At 36.5% G+C, this 14,647-nt stretch overlaps 1 protein-coding gene across 2 annotated transcripts in view; it reads right to left on the reverse strand.

Annotated features, from left to right (window-relative positions):
• SOS1 (SOS Ras/Rac guanine nucleotide exchange factor 1) overlaps positions 1–14,647 on the reverse strand; it is a 206,784-nt gene that overhangs the window by 60,491 nt on the left and 131,646 nt on the right. For both annotated transcript variants that reach the window (XM_069108616.1, XM_069108617.1), the window contains exons 9-10: positions 14,113–14,240; positions 12,680–13,335 (exon numbers count right to left, since the gene is read on the reverse strand). In XM_069108616.1, the coding sequence (XP_068964717.1) occupies positions 12,680–13,335; positions 14,113–14,240 (784 nt within the window). The remainder of the gene's footprint in view (positions 1–12,679; positions 13,336–14,112; positions 14,241–14,647) is intronic.

The following is a 14,647-nucleotide window of genomic DNA, read 5'->3' on the forward strand; positions in this document are numbered from 1 at the left end:
TGTACTCTGCCTCTACATTATGGTGTTTACCACATTTTGGCTTGATTTTATTATTATTTTTTTGCCCATATTTGCAATTTTGTTCATATCAGGAATTCCCTTTCTTTCACCTCCTCCATGCAGATGGGTAATTGTTTTACTTCTTAAAGTTTTAAGGGTATTGCCTTGGGCATTGAAAGGTTAGGTTACATGTCCAGGGTCACACAGCCACTACTTATCAGAAGCAGGACTTGAAAAGCAGTCTACCTGACCCTGATAGCTAAGATCAGCTACCTACCATGCTAGGTCTCCTCTCTGCACTTTCCACTCTCTGAAAGAGATGACCTTCTCCTTGCAAAGACCAACTTGCTTACAAGCATCCTTTATCCCATCCCCTTCTAGGAGATTGCTCCATCATAATCCCCTAATAGTCCCAATGTTTCATTTCTCCTTATCTACTAGGCCCTTCTTTCAGTGCCCTGATGTCCTCCAGCTTTAAAAAGACTTTTCACTATCCTTCCAAGCAATCTATAATTCTATGTCTTTCCTTCTTTTTATAATCAAACTCTGAGGAAGAAAAAAAAAACTATCTTCATATGTTGTTTCCACTTGAACTAAAAAGCACTTAATCACCTCCCCCTCTTCTTATCTCCTTACAATTTTACTTCTGACCACACCACTTCATTGGAACTGAACTCTGAGGTTATACACAATTTCTTAATTGATCAATGATGAATCAACAACCAAAAGGTATTTATTAAGGGCTTACTATGTGCCAGGCACTTGTGAAAAGGCATGCAAAGGCAAAAACAACATTTGTTCTCAGGAGCTTAATTTCCCAAGAATAGAATTCAATGGCTAAGGCCTCACTTTCTTGATATCTCTCCTGCTTTTGACTCACCCCTCTCTCCTTCCTAGACCTTCTTTGTCTCCTTTACCTTTTATGATACTGCTTTTCCTTGGTTCTCTTTCTTCCTTTTCTGACCACTCTCCAGTCTTTGACGAATCATTATGCATGATCTGCCATCTGAGTGTCCTCCAAGTCTCCTTTTCCTCTATACATGCTTTCTTAGTGATCTCATCAACTCCCAGGCATCTAACTACAATGCTTATTCAGATAACTAAGTTCCATATCACAATAGCATAATCATCAGTAGAGTTGATGTGGTTCAACTTTGTTGTTTTATAGTTGAAGAAATTGAGACCCAGAGAGTTTAAGTGGTTTGACTTAAGTGGTCATTTGGGTAAGGAAGAAGTAAACAAGGGATGTGAATGCGAGAACTGACTCTACACCCAGTGCCCTTTCCACTGTCCTCATTTCTTTCCTGAGTTTTGGTTCCAGATCACCAACTACCTGTTGAGCTTCTAGTTGCAAGATCTATAGGCATAACTAAAAATGAAACAGCTTTTCCCTCTAGAATTCCTCCTCTTCAAAATTATACTATTTCTGCTGAAGATATCACTAATTTTTGATTACCCAGGCTTATTCTCAGCTCTTCACTCTTTCCCACCCTAATACCCGTTTTCAAGTTGCCAAATATTGTCAATTCATCACTTATTTCAGGTTCTTTTTTTTAAGGTCTTGCTCTAAATCTTCAAGGCATATTGGTTGGGCTTATATCTAAGATGTATTTTTCTTTGAGGCTTTGCTTATAAATGTTTTTAAGTCATTCTTTTCTTCTGGATTTGTATCTTGAGCTTCCCTGTCACCATAATAGCTCTTTATGATAGAATTCTTTTTTTATTTGCTCATTTTTCCAGCCTCCTTCTTGATTTTGGACTTTATTTTAGTGCTTGGCTCTGAGCACTTCTAGGGATGTCTGGCCTCATGGCCTTATGCTGTTTTCATAGGTCAGGCTGGGGATCTGCAAACTTTCAATGATCCCAAAGTAATACCACTTGGGGCAAGATCTGCTCTTCATCTGAGGACTCTAAGTTCCTGTTCCAGGTTTGGGTCTGTCAGCTTATCCCTGGTTGGGAGTTTTAGCAGAGTGCTACCGGACTCAGCAATTTATTAGCCCACAGGGAGGCTCAGAAGGACTGAAATAGAGACTCTTCTTTGGTCTGGGAACTTTGTTCTGCAAATTGCAAAGTCCCTGCTTTGCTCTTGTAATCAGAGCCACACTGCAACTATTTGCTTCTAAACATGTTCCTTGCTCAGTATACAGTAAAGGCTGACTAGCACCACTCCTATATGTAGAGCCCCCACTTAATCCAACTCAGAACTAGGTACTGGGTGATAGAGATGCCATATCACACCTGTTCAACCTTCACCCTCTGCTACTTCAAGGATCCCATGGGATCACTTCTTGCCCCAGTGCTTCCTGTCCTGGTACCCAGTCTTGGCTCTTTCAGTCTCATTCAGTCTGTAATGCTCTATACATGGTGTGCTCCCGGACAGACCCTGCCTCCAGTGTCTGCAGACCCGTATGTCTTCCTGAGTTGCCCTGGGGCTAGAAAAATGACCAACTGTGACATTTTCTTGATTTCCTGATCAGAATTCAGTTTCTTAGATCTTGGTGGAAGAAGGTTAGTGGGAAAATTAGGCTGTACTTCTCTTCCTGCTACTCTGCCATCTGACTCTGACTCCTCCCTAGCCTATTTTTAATTGCTTCCTATTTAATTTCTCTATTTTAAGACTCTCTTCTCTTTAGTCTATGTTCCACACAGATGCCTAAGTGATAGTCCTAAAGCACAGGTATGACTCTATCAATCCCCTGCTCAAAAAGCTCCACCAACTTCCTGTTTTGTCTAGGATTAAATACAAATTTTTCATCTTGATATTTAAAGCCCTTCACAACGACTCCAGCTTCCCCTTCCAAACATTTCATATCACTTCTTTTCACAAACCTGACATTCCTGTTAAACTGGCCTAGCCTCTATCTCTGGAACTTCATCTTGATCTTCCATATCTTCAAGCTATTGATAAGAGTAATCTTAAAAAATCAACTCCATAGCAATCTCCCAGCTTCTCTCTCTGTCTCTGTCATCCCACTACTCATCTGCATGGGACCTTAGCCTTGCTCCATCTGTGACCTGAGGTGGTTCATCCTTCTTTAGATCACCTGTGTATTCACCAAATTCATGCAGAACTTCATGAGGATCCTTACTCTGTACAGCCTGCTGAAGCTCAGAGCTCCCTAGTTCTGGAGATCTGCTCGCTTCAGTTGAGAAATGCCACTCCAGGCTCCAGCAACTTGTCTTCCCCAACACAGTTCCTCAGAACTTCTCATGTAGGCCAAAACATTTTTACAACAGTTTTGATGACATGTAAAAAATTGACAGTTAAGATAAATAATTCCCTGCACCAACTTTCTACCTGCTCTTCATTCATTAGCTACCTTGTTCTCCTCAGGGCTCTGCTTTCTTAAACTTCTGAAATCTCTCTGATTGCTGTTGAGATGATGGATGTCACCAATGGAAAGTAAGCTTGCACTCTAGGCACAGAGAACTCTGGGGATCTCCCATCTGGAGCCTAGCAAGGGAAATATTGTCCCCTACAAAATGGTGTCTTTTGCTCAAGCCAATGACTTTTATGTAAAACTAGATATTAGTAACAAACTTTGGGTAAGCTATCTAGCTTTTGCTTAATAAATGAATAAGTACAAGAGTATGTATTTTACCGATCTGAAGGCAAAGGGCTGGATACTGTCAGTTTGTTATAGATACCATTCAAATATATTAATTTATTTGACTATCACAATAACTATGTGTAGCTGGCAAATTATCCCAATTTTACAGAAAAGGAAACAATATCTTAGAGGTTAAGTGACTTATTCAAGGTCACATTACCGGGATCAAGTAGTCAAGTGGAACTCTTTCAGTAAGTTCTCAGGAGCAATATGCATTGTGAAAAGATACTGTTACTGTACATAAATAGGAAAGTTTTCAGGGAGAATGTTAGACTTTTATGCTACTTCTCTGAATCTGATGGTTTTTCTGACGTAACTCCAAGCTCTAACATCCTAAATATAAATCTTCTCCACCACCTAAATTACCTAATTATCTCAAAGATCCATGTATGATAAGTTCACAAATATAAAATGCTAAAAATAATTTAAAATCACTATTAAGTTAACTGAAAAAGAACTCTGGATTAATTTTGATTCTGTCACCATTAACAAGCTTTCTTTAAAAATATTAGATTTTAACTGCCATAGATCTTCCTTCAAACCAGACACACAGTAGGAGTTTCTGAAGCTGGAAGTAAAGCAACCACTCCCACTAACAACACATTGCCACCGGATGTAAAAAGGCTAAAGTTTAAGCTGTTTTTAGCAAGAGTGGAAGTGAGTGGGAGCAAAGCCCTGCTACCAAAGGAAAAAAAATTTGTAGAAGTAAAAAATAAGCTAAGCAAATTTGGCAGAAGTTTTAACATTCCCCAAAAGCAAACACCTTAATGGCTGAACATTTGTACTTCTTTCTTTTCATTATTGTTACACAAATATTTTAAATCTAAAGCATTAGAAGAGATTAAAGGAGAATATTTCAAAATATAACAAGAGAGGGTAAGGTGGATATCTCCATTTACCATCAAAAAGGGAGGAAAAGCTCTAAACTTTTTTTTCTATTATAGTGTTTCCTGCATTTGATCTACACATTGAGCAATACTGCAACTGGAAACCTTTGACCTGTTGATATAAAGCATTAGGTTGATGTCTGTTACTGTAATTTTAAAAAATTAAATGTGGAAAGACAAGATAATTTTAAAAGAAACAAAAGTTGAGTTACCTTTTTTTGGGTAGGAACTGTTAAAGGCTTAGTTTTACAGACGTTCTGCTGGTCTGGTGGCAGCAGTTACTTAAAAACATGAGTAATGAGGCAAATGGAGTCTAACAAATACAAAGGCTAAATTGTGGGCTACTACTCATGCCAGCAATTCAACTCCTCTTTCTTCTTCTTCTTTTTGGAGGGCAGTTGGGAGTTAAGTGACTGCCCAAGATCACACAGCTAGTAAGTGTCTGAGGCCAAATTTGCACTTAGGTCCTCCTGACTCCAGGGACAGTGCTCTATTCACTGCACCACCTAGCCACCCCTTTTCTTCCTTTTTATTATTTTTATATGGATAACTCCCACATCTCTTCTCTACTCTGATATATTGACACAAGATAAGAGATACAAATCATTGACTTTGGGGGACTGTTATACATCCACCACTTCCTGGCAAAGAACATTTTCTAAATTCTATAGATAATATAACTATTCTGCCTGCCAATGAACACCCCAAATTGTGTGATATCTTTGATGGTTCTGTCTTTTCCCTTGCTACATATAACCACAATCTCATGCAGTAGTCCTCATTACCTGATGCTGTCTTCTCAGGACTCATCCTTCTTGATTCTGCTGCATTGAACACCGCTGACTACCCTCTTCCTCCCCGATTCCAGTGTCCTCTCTGGGTTTTCAATGACCCCTCCCTTCTCTCCTGGTTTTCTTCCTTCTGATCACTTCTCAGACTACTTTGCTGGTTAATATCATGCTTCCTAATGAGTGCTCCCCAAGGCTCTTTTTTCTTTTCTTCTGTCTCTCTGTAGTCTTTCTCCAAATCACTTCATCAGCTCCTATTGCCTTATTTTTATTTCTCTTACTCACAGGTCTATACATACAAGCCAAATCTCTTTCTTCATCTCTCATCCTGCATATTGGACATTTCAGCTGGGTATATTGGTAAAATCTCAACTCCAACATGCCCAAAATGGTACTTATCTTTTCCCTCATATCTACCCCTCTTCCAAATTTTCCCCTTTCTCTCAAAGGCATTACCATTCTTCAAGTTGCTGGGGTTCATAACATTGGCATTACTTTTAACTCCTCATTCTCCTTCATCCCACATGATTAAATCTTAAAAAATTAAAAATCTTAAAAACTGCCCAAACTTAAAATGTCCAACTCTACAACATCTCTCCCATCTGACCCCTTTTCTCTATTCAACTAGACATCATTTTTTTTTTCTAAAGCAGAGGTCTCTAAGAGGAAGCCACGACTACCTGGAGGGTCATGGCATGACCCCAAAGGGTGTGTAGTCAACAACTGGAGGATGAAGATATGGGTTACATTCTACCCTCCTAGGGATGCTAATCGAGGGTCTTGATTCCAGTAAAACTATCCTTATTCTTTTCCCATTTTAGTCCAATACTCCTGCACTCTAGCAACTTCTGATCTGGATAAGCTCCCAACCTGAAAGCTTATGCCTTCAGTGTTGGTCAGGCATAACTGTGACCTAGGCACCCACAGGAGCAGCAGCTGGGCAGGTACCACTGGGAAAGTTTGCACTCTTAGAATCCTCTTCTTCATTCAACACCACAGGTCTCAAATTCTGATTCATTCTTTTACTGTTGTTGTTGAGTCATTTCAGTCATGTCCAACTCTTCATGACCCCATTTTGGGGTTTTCTGGGCAAAGGTATGGAGTGGCATGCCATTTCCTTCTACAATTCATTTTATGGATGAGGAAACTGAGGCAAATAGGGTTAAATGATTTGCCTAGGTTTACCTGAGGCCAGATTTAAACTCAGGAAAATGAGTCTTCCTGACTCCAGGTCTAATACTCTATCCACTGTGCGATCTAGCTGCCCTTACCCTCTTTCCTTACTTTATATTTAACTACCTTGCATTTATTCTGGATGCTCCTAATAAGTACATATTGTCAGTCAGTCAATAAGCATTTATTAAGTGCCTATTATATGCCAGACAATTCTAGGCACTGGAGATATAAAAAGAGGCAAAAGACAGACCCTGTCCTCAAAGAACTTACAATCTAACGAAGAATTCACAATCTAATGGCGTCTGTCCTGATAGAATGCAAGCTTCCCAAGAGTAGAAATAATAGTCTTTTTGTGTATTTGTATCCCTGGACTGTGCCTGATGATAGGGTGATTGATGGGCTGGTATCATCTCTATAATACAAAACTTCTCCAGTCTCACTTACAAGTCTTTATCCTAATATTCCTTCTTCTCTTAGCATAAAAAATTATTATTCTTCAATAGTTTTTTAGTCTCTAGGTTATCAGTAACTTAAAACCATTTTTTTTGCTTCTGTCATTAGAAATGCTTTAAAGAGAATATGCACATAGTCAAATCTAGTGTTTCATATATTCTAATGTGACTGATTTAATTCTAAACTGACAAGACCCGCTACCTACTCCAGGCAATCTCACTGGCAGTCCCCGCCTGGCATACTCTCCCTTCTCATCTATACCTCCTGTTTTCCCAGCTAAATGCCACCTTCCACATGAACCTTTTCCATATACCTTTCAATTCTAGTGCTTTCCCTGGGTTGATGATTTCTAATATATCCTGTCTATAGCTTGTTTATACATAGTTGTTTAGTCTGTGAGCTTCCTGAAAGGAGTTCTTTGAGAGGAACTATCTTGTACCTTTCTTTTTTTATTTCTTGCAGTAAGCATAGTGCCTGGCACATAGAAAGTACTTTAAAAGTGCTTGTTTACTGATTTTACCAAGACATGTTTTTGGGGCCTGATACTGTTCACTTCATGTTGTCTTTTCTACTGGGTTTTATTAAAACAATGTCAGAAATTTACCTGGTCATTCAATATGAGTTTGGTGGAGGAGTCTATTTATTGCTGGCAAGAGTATGGCAGATGCAGTACAAGTACAACCTTTTCTCCACCCCTTCATAACCAAACCCGGTTAATCAGGATGTCTGTTCATGTGATAATTCTCCCTTTAACACAGCCATTTAAAAAAGTTAACAAGAAACAATAAGCTACTCAAGAAGGATTTATAAACAATCACTTTTGAAATCCTTAAGAAAGGAAACAGCAGCAAAGCTGACGCACAAACACTTTTTAACATATCAGAGAGTTTTAAAAATAGAACAGCTCTGCCTTATAGATCAAAAATTACCCAAAGATTAAAAATTAAGACATTTTAGTCACTCATATATAATACATAAAAATCCAAGTTCTTTTATCGTGTATGGATATGTAAGACCAAAATATATTTTATTTAAAAATGTCAACTGTCTTTTAAATTTCCTTGGGTTCTCATATACTACTTCTATTCTTGATAAAGGAGGAAAAAAATGTTCCCTATGCACAGGAAACACCTTTTTTCCTACTTCAGCTTAAAAATTTTTATTTTCAATATAATAACAGTTCTGTGTTATTAGCCTTACTTCAAGGTCATCACCTTTTGCCAAAAATAGATGATAAAATCAGGCACAGCATCATATGAATGCACTTATTTTTCAGTTGTTTTTGTTGTTATTAGGGGTTTTCTTGTTTGTTTGTTTGGTTTTTTTTGCCTTCCACCTTCCTTAATCTTGAACCATATATTTTTTAATTTTATGCTTATTTTTAGTTTACATCATTCATTTCCACAAGATTTTGAGTTACAAATTTTCTCCCCATTTTTCCCTTACCTACCACCCCAAAAACAGAGATCCCACTTAGTGTCCCCTCCCCCAATCTGCTCTCTCCCATATTCCCCCATCCCTCCTCTGACTTTCCGGTCCATCCCTCCTCTGACTTTCCGGTAGGGCTCGGTGGATATCTATGCCCCAATGCCTGTATATCTTATTTCCCAGTTACATGTAAAATAATAATATATATTTTTTAAACCTTTGAATTCCAGATTCTTTCCCTATCTCCCTTGTCCCCAACCCTTACTGGGAAGCTAAGCAATTTAATATAGGTTGTACATGTGTAGCTATGCAAAACATTTCCATAGTGGATATATTATGAAAGACTGACTATATTTCCCTCCATCCTATCCCATCCCCCACTTCTGAAACATATTTTCTTGCATAGTTTTCACAATCTTTGCCTACCTCCACCTTTAAATTGAAGTTACTCAGTATAAAATGTATATTTTATTTGAAGGATTTTCCTGAGTTCTATATAGGATATTTTTACCCCTTCATCTTCTACAAAATGCTGGTATATAAGCTGCAGACGTTTTCATGGGGTCTTTTTTTTGTAAATACTTATCATGGCAATGAATAAGATGATCAAATGTCCCATGATGTGGTGATTCTTGATACCTCTGGATATGATAAAACCAATTCCATCAACGTGTGAGCTATCCTTCCATTTCACAACTTCCTTTTGTCTTCTGATTTTGTTTACAGTAAGGGTGTCAAGATTGACACAGTTCAGTTCTTCTAGTAGTTTGTGTATGAAATGGACAAGATCTCACATTTGGAGTACAACAGCTAAGTTAATATTTATGGTCTAAAAACTGTTGATCCTAGCACCATCTGTCCCCTTTTTTTTTTGCTCTTGCCATTGTCCTCATGATGTCAAGTGAACTTAAGGTAAACTTATGGAAGGACATGGATAAGAGCTTCCCAGACTAGGCAGGTGTTGATGGCTTATGATCTATATGACTAGAGGGAACTCACCAATACATGGAAGTAGTGCAAGTCACATATGCCAAAAGTAATACGTAGTAAGGTATATATACAAAAAAATCTTATTCATATTCTAAAAACATGCAAGAATTCCTCAACTATACCCTAAATCCCTTGCACCAATCCCTCTTTCCACTCTCAAGTCTACCATATGAGTTCAAGTTCTCATTATCCCATCTGAATAATGTAATTGTATCATAATTGTTTTCCCTGCCCTCCTGTGCTCCACTCTCCTTCATCATCTTTTTACTTAGGTAACAAATTAATGCACGGGGCAGATCCTGCTCTTCTGCTCAAAAAACCCTTAATGTAGTTCCTCACTGTCTACCTGAGTAGGACATTCAAGGTATTCTACAGTCTGGTGGGCATCCTACCTTTACATTTTTATTTGGTCATATCTCCCTTTATATACTGTGTTACAATCAAACTGGACGACATTGCTTCCCCATCAAATTTTGCTCGCATTCTCTCATCTCTGGTTGCTGAAATGCTTCTCCTTGGAAAGACCCAGTGCAGTTGTTACCTCCTCTATGAAACCTTGGCTGATTCCTCTAGCTAGAGGTGATCTCTGTCCTTTCAGCATCTCATACTACCCTTTTTGAGAGTGAGTAGCAGTATTATGTAGTGAGAAGAGTATCAGACTTGGAATCTGAATCCTGCATCAGACAACAACCATGAAACCCTGGGCAAAAAGCTTCACCTATCAGGACCATAGTTCCTTATCTATAAGGACCATAGTTCCTTCATCTGTAAATGAGAATCATTATTAACAGTTATAATATCCAGGTCATCAAGGTGTTAGAAAAGTACTTCAAAAATGCTAAGGTGCTATATAAATGTGAGGTAGTATTATCATATCTGTTTTTTAAACACTGATGATCCCTATTGGATCTAAAGAAAAAATACAAACTCCTCTGTTTGCATTTAAAATCCTTCATAATCTGGCTTCAGCCTCTCTTTCCAGGCTAAAGACACTTTACTCCCCTTCATATACCAAATGATGTTATCTGCTGCTTCCTGGTTGAGACATTACATCTCCTAACTCCACTCGTATGTCCCAATCAATCAACAAGCATTTAAAACAGACAGATCAAATGCCAGGGGCTCTAGATACAAAGACAAGATGAAACAGTCCCTATCCTTAAGGGGCTTATATTCTGCAGTGGAGCAACATGTACATCAACATATACACATTTAAATACGTACAAAATAAAAATAAGTTTACTTTGGTCTCTCCTATGTTCTCTCTCCTTTTGAAAATCCAAGTTCAATACTCTCTTTAGCTCAGGTGCCACCCCACCTCCCTCCACCACTCTCAAATTACTGTGTATTTAGTTAAGTATATATTGTACATTTACTTCTTGGTGAACATGTAGCAGAACATAAACTCATTGAAGGTAGAGACTTTCTTATTTTCTTTATCTATATCCCCAGTACATGGCATAGAAATTTGATTTTTATGATTGCTTGCTTGAAATAAGAAATATAAATCTTAGGCCCACAAAATTTTGGTTTCAAAAGAGAAGAAAGAACTTTGTTCACACATGAATAATTGAATTAAATCTTTAGTAGGTTACTTTTTAATTTTTGGTTTGTAATATATAAATAGTGATTTTCACTATTTGATCAGGCCCATATGTAAAATCTATAGCAAAATCTGCACACTAGTAAACTCCTGTTGAACATACTTATTTAAATACTTTATAGAATTATAGATTTTGAATTAGAAGTAACAACAGAAAAAATAAGTCTTCTAGCCCAACCATCTCATCTTAGACAAATGAAAGAACTCAATTCCACGGAGATTAAGTAATTTACTCAGGGTCACATAGTAGTTGGCAAAATGAGGATCTGAACTCAGGTCATCTGACTCCATATACAAAACTTGGAAATTAAAATTGATCTTAATATTGTTAGTTTATGCGGAACATAATCAATATAACAAATCTACTGAGGGGAAAAACAACTTGATACAATATATTCAAAAGCCAAATAAAAACTGTTTTAAAACTACTCTTTAATTATCTAGGTCATTGCTTTATTATTTTTCTTAAATACACATGGAATTGGTTACTTAGGAAACAAAGTACTTTATTGTCCTTAGTAATCATGAAAAATATGACTTCTAAGATCCCCTTTCAGTTTTAAAATCCACATTCTATTATTTTAATCTATTTATATGCTTTTAGAGAGGACACCTAGAAGTATTTATATACAGGGAGGCTATTTTTAAAATGTAATAGAAAAAGCAATAGCATCAAATAGGAATGGAGACCCAATTTTACTAAATGAAAAGTGAATAATGGATCTTTCTTTACAATATTAACTCAAATCAATGAAATTTTGTCAAAGGAACTCAAACTAAACTCAAAAACTAAAAACTTGGGGAAATTTTTTGAGATACACTACATGTTTTTCTCAACCAAGAAACAAACACATTTTAAGAAGTGACAGCAATTGGGGGTAGGAAAAAAACCCCCAAATCTTTACATAAGTATTTGGGAAATCTTTTGATTTATGGAAGAGGTAACAGTCCCATGAAGCTCCTAATTCCATTAATTTAGCTGAGATTTCAAAAACTTAAAATTTAGTAAATTTTCAGTTTCTCTATTGAATTTTATCACTTATTTTAATTTTGTTACTAATGATTATTTTAGAAAACACTATTAAAGTGTAATATTATTTATTGTATTTATAAAACATCAAACTTCATACTGTAGCATTCAGAAAACTAAAGACTTCAATTTAATGGCACAGGAAACATTAAAAATATAAATTTCTTTCAGAATTTCTAGACTTAAAGAGCAAAAATAGAGAAACACCTTTTCCCCAAAACAAAAAGTTGTCATTAGAATTTCCATAATGAAAATACCATACACATTAATTCATGTTAAAACATATTGAAAATATCTTTTTTTTAATACTAATAATGAAGAGAGGGGGAAAAAAGAAAAACCAACATATATTTGATGAAAATGGATTACATGACTGCATATAGTCTGAGCTCTGCCACTTACTGGTTCTGTCAAATGGGGAAAAACTGCCATCTCCCCAAGTCTCAGCATCCTAATTTTCAATATATGGATGCCATCGACCTAAGAGGGTTACTGTGAAGATCAAATAAAAATGTGGAAAATTCTAAAAATTGTAAAATATGACCCTTTTGAAAGGTACTGTTATTAAACAAAGTATAGTGCATGGAAGGATAATCATAGATAAGGTGGAACAACAAAAATTTCTGAAAACATGAGATCGTGTATTTTTTTACTTTAGGGATGGTGATCTCAAAGAGGAAGATCAAGGCAATTTGCTGTTCTGGACTACTTACCAGCATACATATGATAGGTGAGTCGCTCTATGAGTTTGATAACGGTTCCTGCTTTGATGATGGGGATTCCAGATTTGGGTTGCATGTTTTCTTCAAATACTATGTTTTCTTCAGAGTCTGGCTCTGCAAATCTATAAAGATCAGAACTTGGCAGTCTCATCTGTTCCTCCTTCTCTTCCTGCAACATCGTTACATCCAGCATTCTTTCCAGAGTACTGCGGTATTGTAATGATATCAGTGCTGCCATCCAGTTGTTTTTCTCTTCAGCTGACTTGGCAGAAAATATAACACTATTTTCATCTTTTAAGATTATTTCAAAGGCATGTTTGTATTCATTAGTGTCGTCTTTATCATTGATTTGTACCTTGCGCATAAAAAACTTCTCTTTTAGACGATACTCAGCATTGCTAGCACCAGGAAGTCTTGGCTGACCATGATTTGATTTACAGCAAATCATCAGGCCGTCAAAAAGAAATATGTGTCTCTCGTGTTTGGCACCTACACGTGTGAGAGTTCCTTCCATGATAAACTCATTGCAACACTGTCCAATATCTTTTCCTTCCCAGCCATCAATGTTCTTCTGAATCTCATTCATTTTCTTTATTGCTAGTTGTTTCCCCTTCATCTGTTGGCTATAAAATCGACATGCAGATTCACTGGGAAAAAGGAAAGTATCATTAGTACGTAAAGAAACATAACCCATAGTACAAGTATAAAAAGGGAACCCTTAAGTGAATCTTAAAATATATTTTTAAAAATTTATATCGATAAGGAGTCTCCATGAATTAAGCTTACAGGTGTTTATCTATTCCCAAAATTAGGTTAGTACAGTAGAATTATTAAGGTTTACAATTAAGACAACACAACAAAGAAAATAACTAGTTTCTTTAAATATAGCAATCTATTTTAGAGTAATTATTATTTAACTAAGCAATTATCTAAATAATTAAGTTTAAATAACTAAATAAGTTAACTGTTAAATAAATAACTATAATAATTCTTTGATTAGTATCTGACAATACATACAGCACAGATTTCTGCAGAAATGTAACATATCTTTAAGAAATATGAAAAAATAGTAAATTGATTCTGAATTTTGAGTGCTAAAATTTATTTTTAAAAAGATGCTATGCACATCACTTTGACAAAATAGCACTGAAGAAATTCTACCTATAAGGAAAGCTCGGCCTGTCCCTGTGTTCAGCAGCTAGCACTCAGGAATCCTGACTGGGAGCACACAGGGAAAACACACAAATATGAAAGCTTTTTAAAACAATAACATATTCTCTTGGCTTTGATGTCACTTCCTCTCAAAGACCAAATTTGTCACTAAAACTATTTTCCTCATTGTTTACTGGAGGAGGAAACTTGGAACCCTGAATTTATAGCACAGCATTCAGGGTGGAAAGCAGGAAAAAAATGGAAAAGTTTACCTCAGTCTCCGTTTTGCAAGACTCTTAGAACATATTCTTTCCATACTGCTCTGAAGGTTAAGTAAAGCCGTTATTGCTTGTTTCAAACATTCTTTGTCTTCTTGGTCTTCACTCTTTTCTTCTAACTGCTGCAAAGTTAAAAACACACACACATACACACATACACACAAATCTGAACCAGGAGAACAATTGTGGACAAAACAACAATATATTATCTTCAAGGATGAAGATGACATGCATTCTCTATTTTTCCTTAGCATAATAAAATTAAAAAGTTAAAAAAAACTTTTTTTAACCATGTGAGCTAAAGATGAATCATTTTTTAAAAGTAATTTTGTCAGAAGAAAGAAGCAGAAGTATATGAGATGCTACAAAAGTGGAAATGACAGAACTCAGCAAATGACTGGATATGGAGGGTGAGAAAGAGTGAGAAACAACTTTTAAAAAATGATTCCACAACTGTTCTCCCACCTCTTCATTCTCTTGTACCTTTCTCCCTTTCATGTGCTCTATGATCCAATGACACTAGCCTCCT

This window comes from Petaurus breviceps, unplaced genomic scaffold, assembly GCF_028583685.1.
Source record: "Petaurus breviceps papuanus isolate PSGF00001 unplaced genomic scaffold, PetGlider_PUasm1.0 90407, whole genome shotgun sequence".
Classification (NCBI taxonomy): Eukaryota; Metazoa; Chordata; class Mammalia; order Diprotodontia; family Petauridae; genus Petaurus; species Petaurus breviceps.